Source organism: Vanessa atalanta, chromosome 20 (assembly GCF_905147765.1).
Source record: "Vanessa atalanta chromosome 20, ilVanAtal1.2, whole genome shotgun sequence".
Classification (NCBI taxonomy): domain Eukaryota; kingdom Metazoa; phylum Arthropoda; class Insecta; order Lepidoptera; family Nymphalidae; genus Vanessa; species Vanessa atalanta.
The window spans coordinates 9,837,862-9,850,449 of NC_061890.1; the positions used below are offsets into that span (position 1 = coordinate 9,837,862).

General features: G+C 32.0%; 2 protein-coding genes across 4 annotated transcripts; one reads left to right on the forward strand and one right to left on the reverse strand.

Moving 5' to 3' along the window:
• Positions 1–364: 364 nt before the first annotated feature.
• On the reverse strand, positions 365–9,404 carry LOC125071921. Of its 3 annotated transcripts, none has more exons than XM_047682354.1 (7): positions 8,892–9,404; positions 8,745–8,816; positions 7,940–8,218; positions 5,479–5,562; positions 3,114–5,413; positions 2,614–2,865; positions 365–1,842 (listed from the first exon to the last, which is right to left on the reverse strand). In XM_047682354.1, the coding sequence occupies exons 1-7, from the start codon at positions 9,028–9,030 to the stop codon at positions 1,795–1,797; spliced, it is 3,174 nt and encodes a 1,057-aa protein (XP_047538310.1). In that variant the 5' UTR covers positions 9,031–9,404; the 3' UTR covers positions 365–1,794. The 3 variants fall into 3 exon arrangements, with proteins under 3 accessions (XP_047538310.1, XP_047538309.1, XP_047538311.1); XM_047682353.1 differs by having other exon boundaries at positions 8,745–8,825; XM_047682355.1 differs by lacking the exon at positions 5,479–5,562 and having other exon boundaries at positions 8,745–8,825; positions 8,892–9,403.
• A 188-nt stretch (positions 9,405–9,592) lies between these two features.
• LOC125071918 (phosphoglycerate mutase 1) lies at positions 9,593–11,715 on the forward strand. The gene is made up of 5 exons (XM_047682349.1): positions 9,593–9,794; positions 10,001–10,233; positions 10,403–10,594; positions 10,864–10,936; positions 11,119–11,715. The coding sequence occupies exons 1-5, from the start codon at positions 9,692–9,694 to the stop codon at positions 11,283–11,285; spliced, it is 768 nt and encodes a 255-aa protein (XP_047538305.1). The 5' UTR covers positions 9,593–9,691; the 3' UTR covers positions 11,286–11,715.
• The last annotated feature ends 873 nt before the right edge of the window (positions 11,716–12,588 follow it).

The window sequence follows — 12,588 nt, forward strand, 5'->3', positions numbered from 1 at the left end:
ATATTCTTACAGCGCGCGGACTATACGTTAAAGTCCGAACGCTGAGAGACAGAACACTCACTCTCTCTATATAGTCTATCGGTTGGTCTTGTGATTGTGATTCACTAACACATTACAGTTAATGTCCAATTTATTTAAAATAGATTTAGTGCAAGATTGTTGTAAGCTGCAATTTGCTATAATTTTGATTCATGTTATTCGCTAGTAGGGCAATTTTTTATCGATTTCCTCACCCATCTAAAGTGACAAACTCATTTTCATAGACAAAATATAAACAAGCACTCTATGGTTACTGGGCAATAAATAGACTACTTATGTAGGTTGGGAAAAATTATTCTATAAATAATACAAAACATTTGTAGGAAATTATTTTCTTTATAGGTTTGTTATTTGTCAGACTGTACAATGGTATATATTAAACAACTAATGTTTTTTTTTATTTAAATGTTAAACAAAATGTCGTGAACTACAAAAGTATTAAAACAGAAAAAAATGCGACCCTTGTACACTTTAATTTTTTTATATATAGATTATATCAGCGATTGACGTTTAGCGGCGTTACAGATACTCTTATAACAAACACTTGTTCTACCACGGTATACATTTTTAATAAGGATCGACAAATCGTTATCAGACCAGTATTTTCAAAATGATTTATCTAAACAATAAAATTAATTAATCACATTTTTAATTATTTCTTTTATTGAAACAAGGTTCCGAAGTTTCGTCGTTTTGTAAAAAAAGCTGAATCAAATGTTGTTGGAAAATTTATTACAAAATGTAAACAGTTTTTAGCTTATACTTCGCCAAGTCGCCGATCGCTGATGTACGTAAAACAATGGAGTGTAACGATTACATACAGCATACGTAACACTTTTATATCAAAGTAATTTGAACGCTAAGTTTAATTATATTTAGAGTTGCAAGGAATAATAATTGTATTCGAAGAATATTCTGTGATATCTGAATAATCTGTATAAAATATTCAGCCGCAGATTGGCGCGAATATTTCGTTTATAACAAAATCACGTTATTTTTATTTTTATTTAATCACTTCAAACATTATTTTTAATAAAATAGTTGTAACCTAGACTGGGTTATTGAAATTAATCAGTACATATTTTTCAATATTTACTATTTATATATGTAATGAATACTAACTGATTATTCGATACAACTCCAATTATTTACTTACAAAAAAAAATCAACTGATGTCACGAGGATGCCTCGTCTTTTATTTTTAAAATATCAAAAGTATAAAATAAAATCCTAGATTGTCTACGACTAACATCAAACATGAATGGCCATCGACTGATGCCAACACATTACATAATGGCACCCTTGTGAGGTAGCGTTGCCAGCTTTAGCGCGGGAAATTATTTTTATCGCAAATCAGAGACAATTTTTTAATATTACTCAACCTGATATTCGTTTCACACTATAAAGAAATTTACTGAGTCCGAGGAAAAAATACAAACATGGTCACATTTTTACAAAATATCGAGACTATAAAGTTTATGTACTTATTGAAGAGTTTAACTCAATGAGTTTCAAATCTAAGTAGTATTATGTGATAACATACAACAAGATAAATCTTAATCAACATATAATTAAAAGTATCTTCGAGAAATTAACATCTTAAAAAATACTGAATATTCTCTTATATTCATTAAAACACAAAGTAAAGAATATTTATCTTTAATTAAAGTAACAATTAACATAGTTTGTAGTCACAGTAAGCTTAAAAGTATCTGTACAAAGGATCACTTAGGATTGTTAAAAAAAACTTATTAGTTAAGAAAAATCTTTAAAAAAATTAGATCCATTTCTTCGTTGATATTTCTGAAACAAAGTTTTAAAGACAAAATAGTTTTTTTTAAATAAACTTTTTTAATAAAAAAAATAGGCAAAATCCTTCGCCTTACTATATTTTTTTAGTGCAAAAATGTCACGATCAACTCGGTTATATGTGTTTAAAATTTTACGGTATCGAAGGAAAAAACTAATAAGTTTGATCAAAATTCAGTTCCATATAATATTTTTATAAATAGTTTAAACTTATATATAATTAAATTAAACTTAAAGGAAATCGAGTTGCCACATAAAAAAAAGTAAGAACTCATGCTCACCAAAAAGTATAGTATGGCAAAAATGTTTGCATAAAATTAAAACCTAATAATGGCACGTAAGACTGTTACAGTAAATACTGTTGTTATTGAAGACTCCTCCTGCTGTCTCGGTTTACACAAAAAAAAAACACGTACAAAAAACATTTGGTTTCCTAATATTTGACATAAAACATATGACAAATTGTCATTTTATAAAAGATCATTTGGCAAACACTGAATTCGTTTACTTGCATGTTTTTTTATGTTTTAATCGAACCAAACCAATATAAATAAATTGTTTGTCAAATTTAATTTAATTCAATGAAACTATGTCATGTACTTATATGTACTTTTAGAACGAGTATTTCGAATAATAGGTACTATGAAAATCAGGCCTATGGTCGTAAATAAAATGAAATTTTGATAAAAAAAACAAATGGTTGCATTATTATCTAATCGTTCCTCTCAAGGCATCCGATGTATGTAAAATAGAATGATTACTCACGCTGGGGCTTCCGTCAAACTTCTGATCGGACCGACGTTTGAACGGAGGCCTCAATGGCGGACGCATTGCTGTATTCCTAGGCACGGTTCTGGTATTGCCGTATGAATTTCTATCCCTCCAACTCATAAATTGTTTACTGTGATTATATCTTTTGTCGTTTTTTATTTCAGTCACCTGACTATTTGTATTTAGAAAATTTATTTTGTTGAGGTCTATTGTTCTTGTGAATTTTGTTTCAACAGAAGACTTGTTCTGTAAAAAAAAAAAATAATACTGATTTATTTTATTATTTCATTCATTCAGTCGCAGAGCAGATAATTTAAATATCTAATAATAATTTGTAATTAAAAATTAGAATAAGAAAAAAAATTAGGAAAAGATTTTTTCCAAATTATGCTTTCAAACAAAATATAAAAATAAATTAAACAAGCATATTTATTGCATAAATATTAGTTACCTGCGGTGATGTTACAATAATAGAAACTCCGTTGTTGGCTTACCATATTATCCAAATTAGTCGTATCCGGCGAGCATCTCACATCTTTATCGAGTTGCTTCGACCGTTCCACGTCGATGTAGCAACTGTCCAGAGCTGATTGACTTAACGCTTTATTTTTCAATGACATAAATTCCTCGTAGAGTGAAATATTCGAGGAAAGCAGCTGCTGTTCCAAATGACCCACCATGGAATTGGAGTATATACTGACATCGGTATTCCTAATAATCTTTATAAGCGCCCGCGCCAGTCCCTCGTCGTACGGCAAAATTACAAGTCGCTCTAAAACGTGTCCGGCGACATCTTCGCTGAAACTTCTCCCGATACGATACATTAAATCGGTCAAATTTATGAAAACACTTTTGAATCTCGAAAAGTTCTGCGACTGCGCGATCGTACTTATAAAAATATCACACAGGAGCGTCGTGCTCGCTTTAATATTGAACGTCAGCAAATCTTCGATGCTACTCAAATCCACCATGTTCAAATACAACAGAACATACTCAACGATATCTACTATCAATGCGTTGTTGTTGTCTTTGATGATGAAGTCTAACGCGACTTCGACGACGATCTTGGATAGGTTTCTTTTGACGAACTCCTCGACGAAGCACATCCCGTACTTCTGGCGGAGGCTGGGCCAGTTGCGCATCAGCATGTACTCCTGGATGAGAGTCGCGTCGCTGTACACTTTCAACTTCGTCTTAACGCTGTCGATCCCGACGGGCACGTGGGGAAAGTTGCAGCCGTTCTTTTTGCAATTCGAAATGAGATTATAGAAACAGACGCCTTTGAAAACGATACTTTTAACACCGGATATCGGTTTATACATGGAAGACATTAAAAGTTGATTTTGTGAGATCAGTTTCGTGACACCGTTTGGTTTTCTAGAAATTTCTTCGACATCTTTCGATTGAATTTTAAAACTGTTACTCGTCTCCACTAGGTTCTTATCATTCTCCTGTTCTCTGTTTATGGACGTGGAATCGGCACTTTGTTTTTCACAGACGAGAATTGACTCGTCTTCCGGATCCTTCAATTGTGCGTTATTGGTAATTCTTGTAGGATGATAGGCATTACTTATAAGAGAAGTACTATTATTTTTTACTAACGGTTCTGGAACATATTCTTCAATTTCTTTCGGACATTCAGTTCCACAAGATGCTGCGCTATTCCTTGCAGACGGTTCGATGCCAGTTATACTTTCCGCGAATAAGGATAACGCGTCATCTTCGTCGTCTTCATCTAATGAAGCGTAGTTGCAATCGTCCTCAGATTTATTTTCGACTGTATCCATTTCTTTGCAAGTCTTTCTTTGTACGATGATGTTAGAAAGAATTTTTAAAGGCTCTTTAGGACTATTGAATTTATCTTCTATGGGTTTATGAGGTTCAGGTAAAGTAGCATTTTTATGAGTTTCATTATCACGATCAGTTTCTATAACATTATTATCAGTCTTTTTAAATTCTGGTGGCTCTGTACTCGGATCGTTTTCAGATAAAATTCGTTTTATATTTTTACAATGAATAATAACATTCATTTCTTCCTTTAAAAAGTTATCGTGGTATATTTTATCTTGAATCTTCTCTATGTTTGAATTTATTTTGTCGTCTGTGTAACCGATCCAGTTTATAATTTCTAAATCAAAATTTTTAAGTTTTGAAGATAGTTTTTCTAATGTATTACTAAGTTTATTGATAGCTGTCGATACATTTTGGCCTGATTTTGATCGATCTGAACAAGAATCGGAGGAAGAAGAGGACAAATTAGGAGATTTGGGACACGGACAATCGACTTCATCTATGCAATGTTTTTCATTTAACTCTGTACAATGTGCAGTGACAGGTTCTTTAGAAACATCTTCATATTGTTCCGCTATTGTTTCTGTTGCGCCATTACTAACATTATTGTTCTCCTCGCCTATTAATTTATGGTCAACATTTGTTAGCTTTATAATTGGGATCCTTTTATCGATGCGGAAGAAATCATTCGAACACACCGTGACACAGGTGGTTGTACTACTGCTAGATATGTCTTTAGTCCACGATAGTTCAGACAAACTTGCGAGTGAATTTCTTCTAACGTCGAGGATATCTTGTTTTTTAACATTTTCAATAGTCTCTATTTGTGACGTAACATTTTCTGTCGTAATAGCTTCCATTTGTGATTCTTTTATGTCATCGTCAGCTTTTTTACGCGTCCGTGGTCGACCCCTTGCGATATTACGATTAAGGGACACCTTTCTCCTGGGTGTCTTTGATTTTGGTGTATCGAGATTTTCCTCAGATGTTACATTGTTTTCAACTGTAAATAAGAGAATATTAAAAAAATTCAATGACATGTTACAATTGTATAAGAAAAACAAGTACCTAGATCTAATTTTGGAAGATTTTTATTTCGCCTTAGTTTTATAGGTTTTTTCGTTTCATTTTGACATAACACAGGTCCAGTTTCTGTAAAAATTATAGAATCAAGTCAAAATCAATCAAGTGTTACAGTTGTTTATTTATAATCGAAAATCTACCACTAATTCGGAAATTAATACCTCGGACCTGAGAAGAACCGGTGAAGAGTTACCGGGATTTTTTTCTATTTTTTATTTATTACTCATTTAATTCTTTGCATTGACGTTACGATAGAGTTTTTAAATCAATACATTTCAACATTACAATTGCAACGGAATTTAAGACTTAGCTAAAAAAAATTAACAATGGTGCTAATTCCCAAGACTTGAAAGACATGCCATTCTTTTTTTACCCTATATTATATAAGAAAAAGCAAAATAATGTCAAGTATCTTACGTAAGCAACATAAGAATTGTATCAATTATTATTCATTTCAAAATTTTAATAATTCCTCAATTATTGTAGGGTTTTATACAAGCCGTTTTGAGTCACCACCATCATATAACAGCAATACTAAGTAAGTGACCCAGTGTAACTGTTGCATAAGACACATATCATCTTAGATCCCAAGATTGATGGCCCATTGGGGATACGAGGAATCTATACTAATATTGTAACTGTGATAGTAACTCTATCTGTCTGTCTGTCGCTCATTAACTGTCAAACCAATAAACTGAATTAAACGAAATTTGGTTTGAAGCAAACTTGAACTCCAAGGAAGGACATGGGCTACTTTTTTGCCTAACACATGACAACCGAACCCTAAAACGCCAGCGAAGCCGCGGGCGACAACTACTGATTAATACTTCTTAAAGTACTAATGTCTATGGGTAGTAGTGACCACATACCATCAGGTGTTCTGCTTATCTATGACATGAAAAAAAATTCAATGTATGGAAAAATTGTTATGGTAGGTAAATATATACTTGTTTGAAGAAGTGGATCATAAGTCATAACCGAAGATTATCGAGTAGAACCACTCAATTGTCATAAGACCTCCATGTGTCAATTGAAATTCTGCCATAAGTAATAAGTACTTTATGATGGAACTTCATAAGAAGCGAGTAGGCCTTTACTCGGTGAGACATTTACGGTCATTATCATTAGAAAAAATGTGATTTAGCTGCATTTATATTTGTTTTGAACTGATATCTTACTTTGACTTGTATTATTATATATTATATAACATATAAATCTAAACAATAATATACAGAAATGACACATTAAAATGATTATAAATTTGCCACCACACAAAAACTTCTCCCGAGTATTAGAGGGAGGGGTAGATTATTTGGTGCAGGGCCATCGATATGGGCATCATTCCATCATCTTATTTCGTTGTAATAGGTAGGCGGACATGCAAATTGGCCATCTGCTGGTAAATGGTTACCAACCCACGCCCATAGACATTGACGCTATTAGAAATAATAACTATTCCTTACATTACACCAATGCGCGACCAACCTTGGGACAAAAGATGTTATGTCCCTTGTCCCTATAGTTACACTGGCTCACGCACCCTTCAAACCGGAACACAACAATACTAAGTATTACTGTTTGGCAGTAGAATATCTGATGATTGGGCGGTACCTGCCCAGACCGGCTTGCACAAAGCCCTGCCACCTTAGTATTATATGTTCTCATTTTAAGGTGAGCGAGTTACATTAGAACTACAGGCACATGGGACGTAACATCTTAGCTCCCAACGTAAGTGATAGTAAATATTTCTTAAAGTGCCAATGGTTGGTCCATTCATCAGTATTTTTAGCCAAGTTGTCACTAAGATAAGGTGTTACTTAGCCTGTATTAAGTCACAGTCATCTAACTCCATTCCAAATTTTATTCAAAACCAAAGTCATTTCGCATGAGAGCATGAATTTATAATATTAGGAGCATGTGCCACAAACATATACACAAATAAAAATTTAAAGTAAATATTATTATTAATATAAATACTAAATAAACAGATCAGTAAAATAAACGAAAAGCAAAAATAAAAACATCACTATAACTTTCGCTTGCTTATCATTGGACTGTGGTGCATCGATGTAAAATTGCATTACAAGAATTTAGAAGACTTATAAATCTATAGCGTTTTCCACTTGCAGTCCTATATATACATATTCCATGTGATTAGCTAATAGCTCTGCTATATTATGCAATATAAACAGATATTGATTAAGTTATGTTTATTTATTCAAAACTATTTCACTTAAAGTATTATATTATATAACGTGACCAAAATACTGGAAATAAAGAAAATGAACAGCCTATAAATGTCCCTTTACTGTGCTAAGACCTCCTATCTGTTAGGAGTTTTGGAAGATACACATGTGGCATAATTCCATTGACGACACATGAAGGTTAGGTTACTTTTAATCAAATTTTAATATTCATAAAGTTCTATAGTAATGTATATACAAACCAATGATATCTTTGGGCGAATCACATTCTTCTATTATTTCCAATACATCTTCAAACCTCTTGGGTGGAATACGACGTCTACCTATCTTTCTTACTGGTTCCTTGTCACAGTTAATTGAATCTTTTTTTTGAACTTTGTTATTTTTCAATGGAGTCTTTCTCTTTAATACTGTCTTTTTTTTCATATTTAATTTATCTGTCGGCTGTTTCAATATATTTAAAACTATTGCCTCTGCTGGGTCCTTTAATTTTGTTTGTTTTTTAAACTGTCTTCCCACTACTACAAAGACGAAAATAAATTAATTTTATGTTTATAAGATAAATTATAAATGAAGTCTACAGGGTCTAAAAATGTTATGTTGGTCCAACAAATAGCATTAAACAAAATTGAATTTAAATGAGATTTGCTTTTGTTATAATCTAAGTACATCTGTACCCAAGCATAAAGTTCTTTTCGTATTATTGATTTACACATATACATAATGAATGTCCTCTCGTGGCAAATAAAGTGTCTGTTAAAGTTTTTTATAATATATATGACTGCTTAAGTTTTTCATAATTGTAAATATTCATATTATAGTATTAGTATTCATATTCCTTATTATTCCAACAAGTATTCAATAAATACTGCATGTACATCTTAACTATTCAATTAAAGCCAATCAATTCGACATTTATATATTAAGATTATATTCTATTAATATATTTGCATACATATTATAAAATGTAGGAGATTTTCTTTTAAACATGATACTATTAGGCCACATCAAATTGTTGTAAACAAAGCAACAATATAAAAATCCTACCTTCATTTGCCAGTATAATGTTGATATCATTCTTCTTTAAACTCACCAACCTGTCCTTCTGCTGGTCGTTATCTGAGACAACTTAAAAATTTAATAGAAGTTAATATTAATTATGAGAAAAATAGATATCAATACATTAATACTCACATGATACATCTATATCCTGAATTTTCATATTTTCTCCTGTTTCACTTAATGGTAAACATTTTTCTTTTCTCGTCCGTCGTCGCTTTACTTTTTCTTGGATAGTTTTATCAAGTGTTTTAACAACTTTCTTTGGTGGCATATTATCAGATTGTTTTAATTTGAAAATGAGACTAGGACATTTTGCAGTGTTTTTAATTTTTGCAGCTTTAAACAAGTACTGAATTTATTCAAGGTCAGCAAATAAAGTCAATTATGTTTACTATTCTTAAATTTCGCCAATTAAGCGAAACACAATTGTCAATAAGCAGAGAAAAATATATCATGTTCAATGTTCATGATCTTTAAATTTATGGGTGATTTACGAGCATAAAAATATCTGTGAAGTTGAACAGTTCCGAGATCGGACATCCTTTTAAACTTTCACAGATATAGGTTGAATGTTGAGTTCGACTTTTTGAGATATTTAGTTTAATCTACCCATATTGATTTAGGTCTTATGAAACTATTCACAAAATTATCAATATTTAAATAAATAAATTAGTTGCAAGATCAAAACAAGTGAGTCGTTTAAATATTATTTGGTAATTCCACTAACAACAAATACAAGTAAAGTTAACCAACGTGTATGGGCGCCTTAATACCTGTTCGTACTACACATTATTTTTCTATCTGTGGTAATAATCAGAACTTGAGAAGGTCACTTAGGTTACTAATGTCAAAGTACATTGTTGAAAAAATCTTGTTCAACTGAGTTTCGCCGGCAATTAAGTTAAATAATAATCTGACAAAACATTACCAGAATGGCTGCAAAGTATAAAATTGTTATGATCCGCCATGGCGAGAGCGAATGGAATCAGAAAAATCTTTTTTGCGGGTGGTATGATGCTGACCTTAGTGACAAGGGTAAATTAAAATACCGATTTTACTATTATGTTAACCACTTTTCAAAAGTAATTTTATTTTTAAATAATAAATCTTATCATAAATGTACTAAAAAATTTTTTGTACTATGTCATTGCGTTGTCCTTGTCGTTTGCTCCTTTACATATTTTAGCAAAAAAATATTTTCCTTTTATTTATAAGCACTTTATTGTTTTATTTTCGAATAGGTCGCGAAGAAGCAGTGTCTGCTGGCAAGGCTTTAAAAGCTGAAGGTTACAAATTTGATGTAGCCCATACATCAGTTCTTAAACGAGCTCAAATTACTTTGAACAGTATTCTGCAAGAGATAGGTCAGACTGATATTCCAATAAACAAAACATGGCGTCTGAACGAGAGACACTATGGTGGACTTACTGGTCTCAATAAAGCTGAAACAGCTGCTAAATATGGTGAAGCTCAGGTATGTACAATAGCTGTACCTTTCTTGATTTGATATGTATAAATATTTATTGCTAATAATAAAAGTATAATATATCATACTTTTATTATTCTCAACAGCCTAGAATATTCCTGTTATAAATAATTTAAGTTTATACTATCCAAGTGTTACAGCAACATATTAATCACAGGTACAAATTTGGCGCCGAAGCTTTGACATTCCTCCACCTGCAATGGAAAAAGATCATCAATACTATGACACCATTGTTAATGACCCCCGTTATGCTGGTGATCCGAAACCTGAGGAGTTCCCCATGTTTGAGAGCTTAAAGCTCACCATTGAAAGGACTCTGCCTTATTGGAATAATGTTATTGTTCCTCAGGTAAGTTTTCTTTAGTATATTGGATACTATTGTGTTATTTTAAGTTAAAATTTATACTATATCTGTTGAAATTGTTTTTGGAATGTATCAGCCTACAGAGATATAAAAACCTTTATGATATGATCAACTAAACTAATTTTCAAAATTATTTTATTGAATAAATTAAGTGAATAGAATATTATAAAATAATAAAATATACAGATGATTGATAAATTAAATTAATAACAAGTTATTAGATTTTAGTTATATATTACATTATTAATTTTCAGATTAAAGAGGGCAAGAAAATCATCATTGCTGCTCATGGCAACAGTCTTCGAGGCATTGTCAAGCATTTAGATGGTAAGTAAAAACTTTTTAGATAAGTTAAAACTTTTTTACTATAAATATGGTTAAAATTGTAATTACTTGTTACATAGCTACTGATATATATATATTTTATCTATTATCTGATTTATAGAGCCTTAAATGTGTATTCAAGTTTTGTTATAGTGCATTTGCCAAAATTACTTTTTGAATTATAGATCTGTCCGATGCTGCCATTATGGAGTTAAATCTTCCAACTGGCATTCCATTTGTGTATGAATTGGATGAGAACATGAAGCCTGTTGACTCTATGGTGTTCCTCGGAGATGAAGAGACAGTTAAGAAGGCTATGGCAGCTGTAGCCGCTCAAGGAAAAGCCAAGTAAACATTAAACTGAATGTAATTACATAATTGATAATAGTAAATGTTTATTGTACACATGATGAGATTAATGAAACCTACAAATGTTGTAATAAAATTGAATAGCTACAAAATAATGCTATGTTAAAGTTCATTAAAATATTTAGGTGTTATCTCGTGTTTTGATGACCGAGTAAAAATTTTTTTTTTTGTTATAATTTATTTACTATTGAATCTCTTGGCGATGACTGTCATTGAATATAAAATTTATTTCCTTGGTCATAAAATTGGTCAAATTTGCTTTTTGTTTCTTAATGTAATATTATTATAATACAGATTTGTGTGAAGAATTTTAATGGCTGGCCATATGCTAAGATGTTTCGTTACCAAGTAATTTATTAAGAAGCTATTTATTGATAGTGTGCTTATTTTATAATAAAACTGTTATGAATATACATTTTTTTATTATTTTTAATCATCATTCTCCTGCCCTTATCCCAATTTTATTTGGAGTTGGTGCAGCATGCATTCTTCCATACTTCTCTGTCAGACATCATCTCACAAGTAACTATCTTTCCAGTCATATTGTCTTTCACACAATCCATCCATCGTTTCTTTGGTTGTCCCCTTCCTCTTTATCCATCCATATCCATGCTCAAGGCCTTTCCCACAACGTGGTCCTCAATTCTCTGCATAACATGCCCATACCATGATAGCCGGCTTCCACCTAACTTCTTGGTTATCGTTACCACTTTCAGACTTTCTCTTATGTACTCATTCCTTACTCTATCTATTTGCGTAACATCACACATTCCTCTCAACATTCTCATCTCCTCTACATACAGTTGTCTTTCATTCATCCCTTTTGTGGCCCAACACTGATCCATATAGGACAGCAGGTCTGCCATGGTCTTAAAGACCTTCCCCTTGAGTTTATTTTCATTGTAACAAGTAAATAATAAAATTGACTTTTGTAAACGAAAGCCATCTACAATGTATGCTGAAGTTCAGCTCAAAAACTGGTTAATTAGAGAGAAGAATGTTACCAAGAGGGTTATTTACTATATTGAGTAACAATTACATCTTTAGAGCTGTAATAATCGGATATCACTGGTTAATCAAGCACATTATCTCACTTTGTGGCAAAGGAAACTATTGTGATGGAACCTAAGAAACATTATATTATATTGTTGGAGATTTCTTAAATTAAGAGTGGGGTTATGAAGACGGTTGCTATATAAGCGGCTGAATACCAGCGCCTCGCCCCCCCACCGACTACGTTCTGAGCCGAGGTGCGATCTCATAGGAGACACCCTCAGGACGAACGT

Bases quoted from the DNA above. Each gene is read 5' to 3' on its own strand.
- LOC125071918 (XM_047682349.1), top strand. From the start codon at position 9,692: ATGGCTGCAAAGTATAAAATTGTTATGATCCGCCATGGCGAGAGCGAA. The intron at 9,795-10,000 runs GTAAATTAAAAT...ATTTTCGAATAG, and splicing joins TGCTGACCTTAGTGACAAGG to GTCGCGAAGAAGCAGTGTCT. The intron at 10,937-11,118 runs GTAAGTAAAAAC...TTTGAATTATAG, and splicing joins CATTGTCAAGCATTTAGATG to ATCTGTCCGATGCTGCCATT.
- LOC125071921 (XM_047682353.1), bottom strand. From the start codon at position 9,030: ATGCCACCAAAGAAAGTTGTTAAAACACTTGATAAAACTATCCAAGAA. The intron at 8,826-8,891 runs GTGAGTATTAAT...TAAATTTTTAAG, and splicing joins TCAGGATATAGATGTATCAT to TTGTCTCAGATAACGACCAG. The intron at 2,866-3,113 runs GTAAGCCAACAA...TTTTTTTTACAG, and splicing joins CGACTAATTTGGATAATATG to AACAAGTCTTCTGTTGAAAC.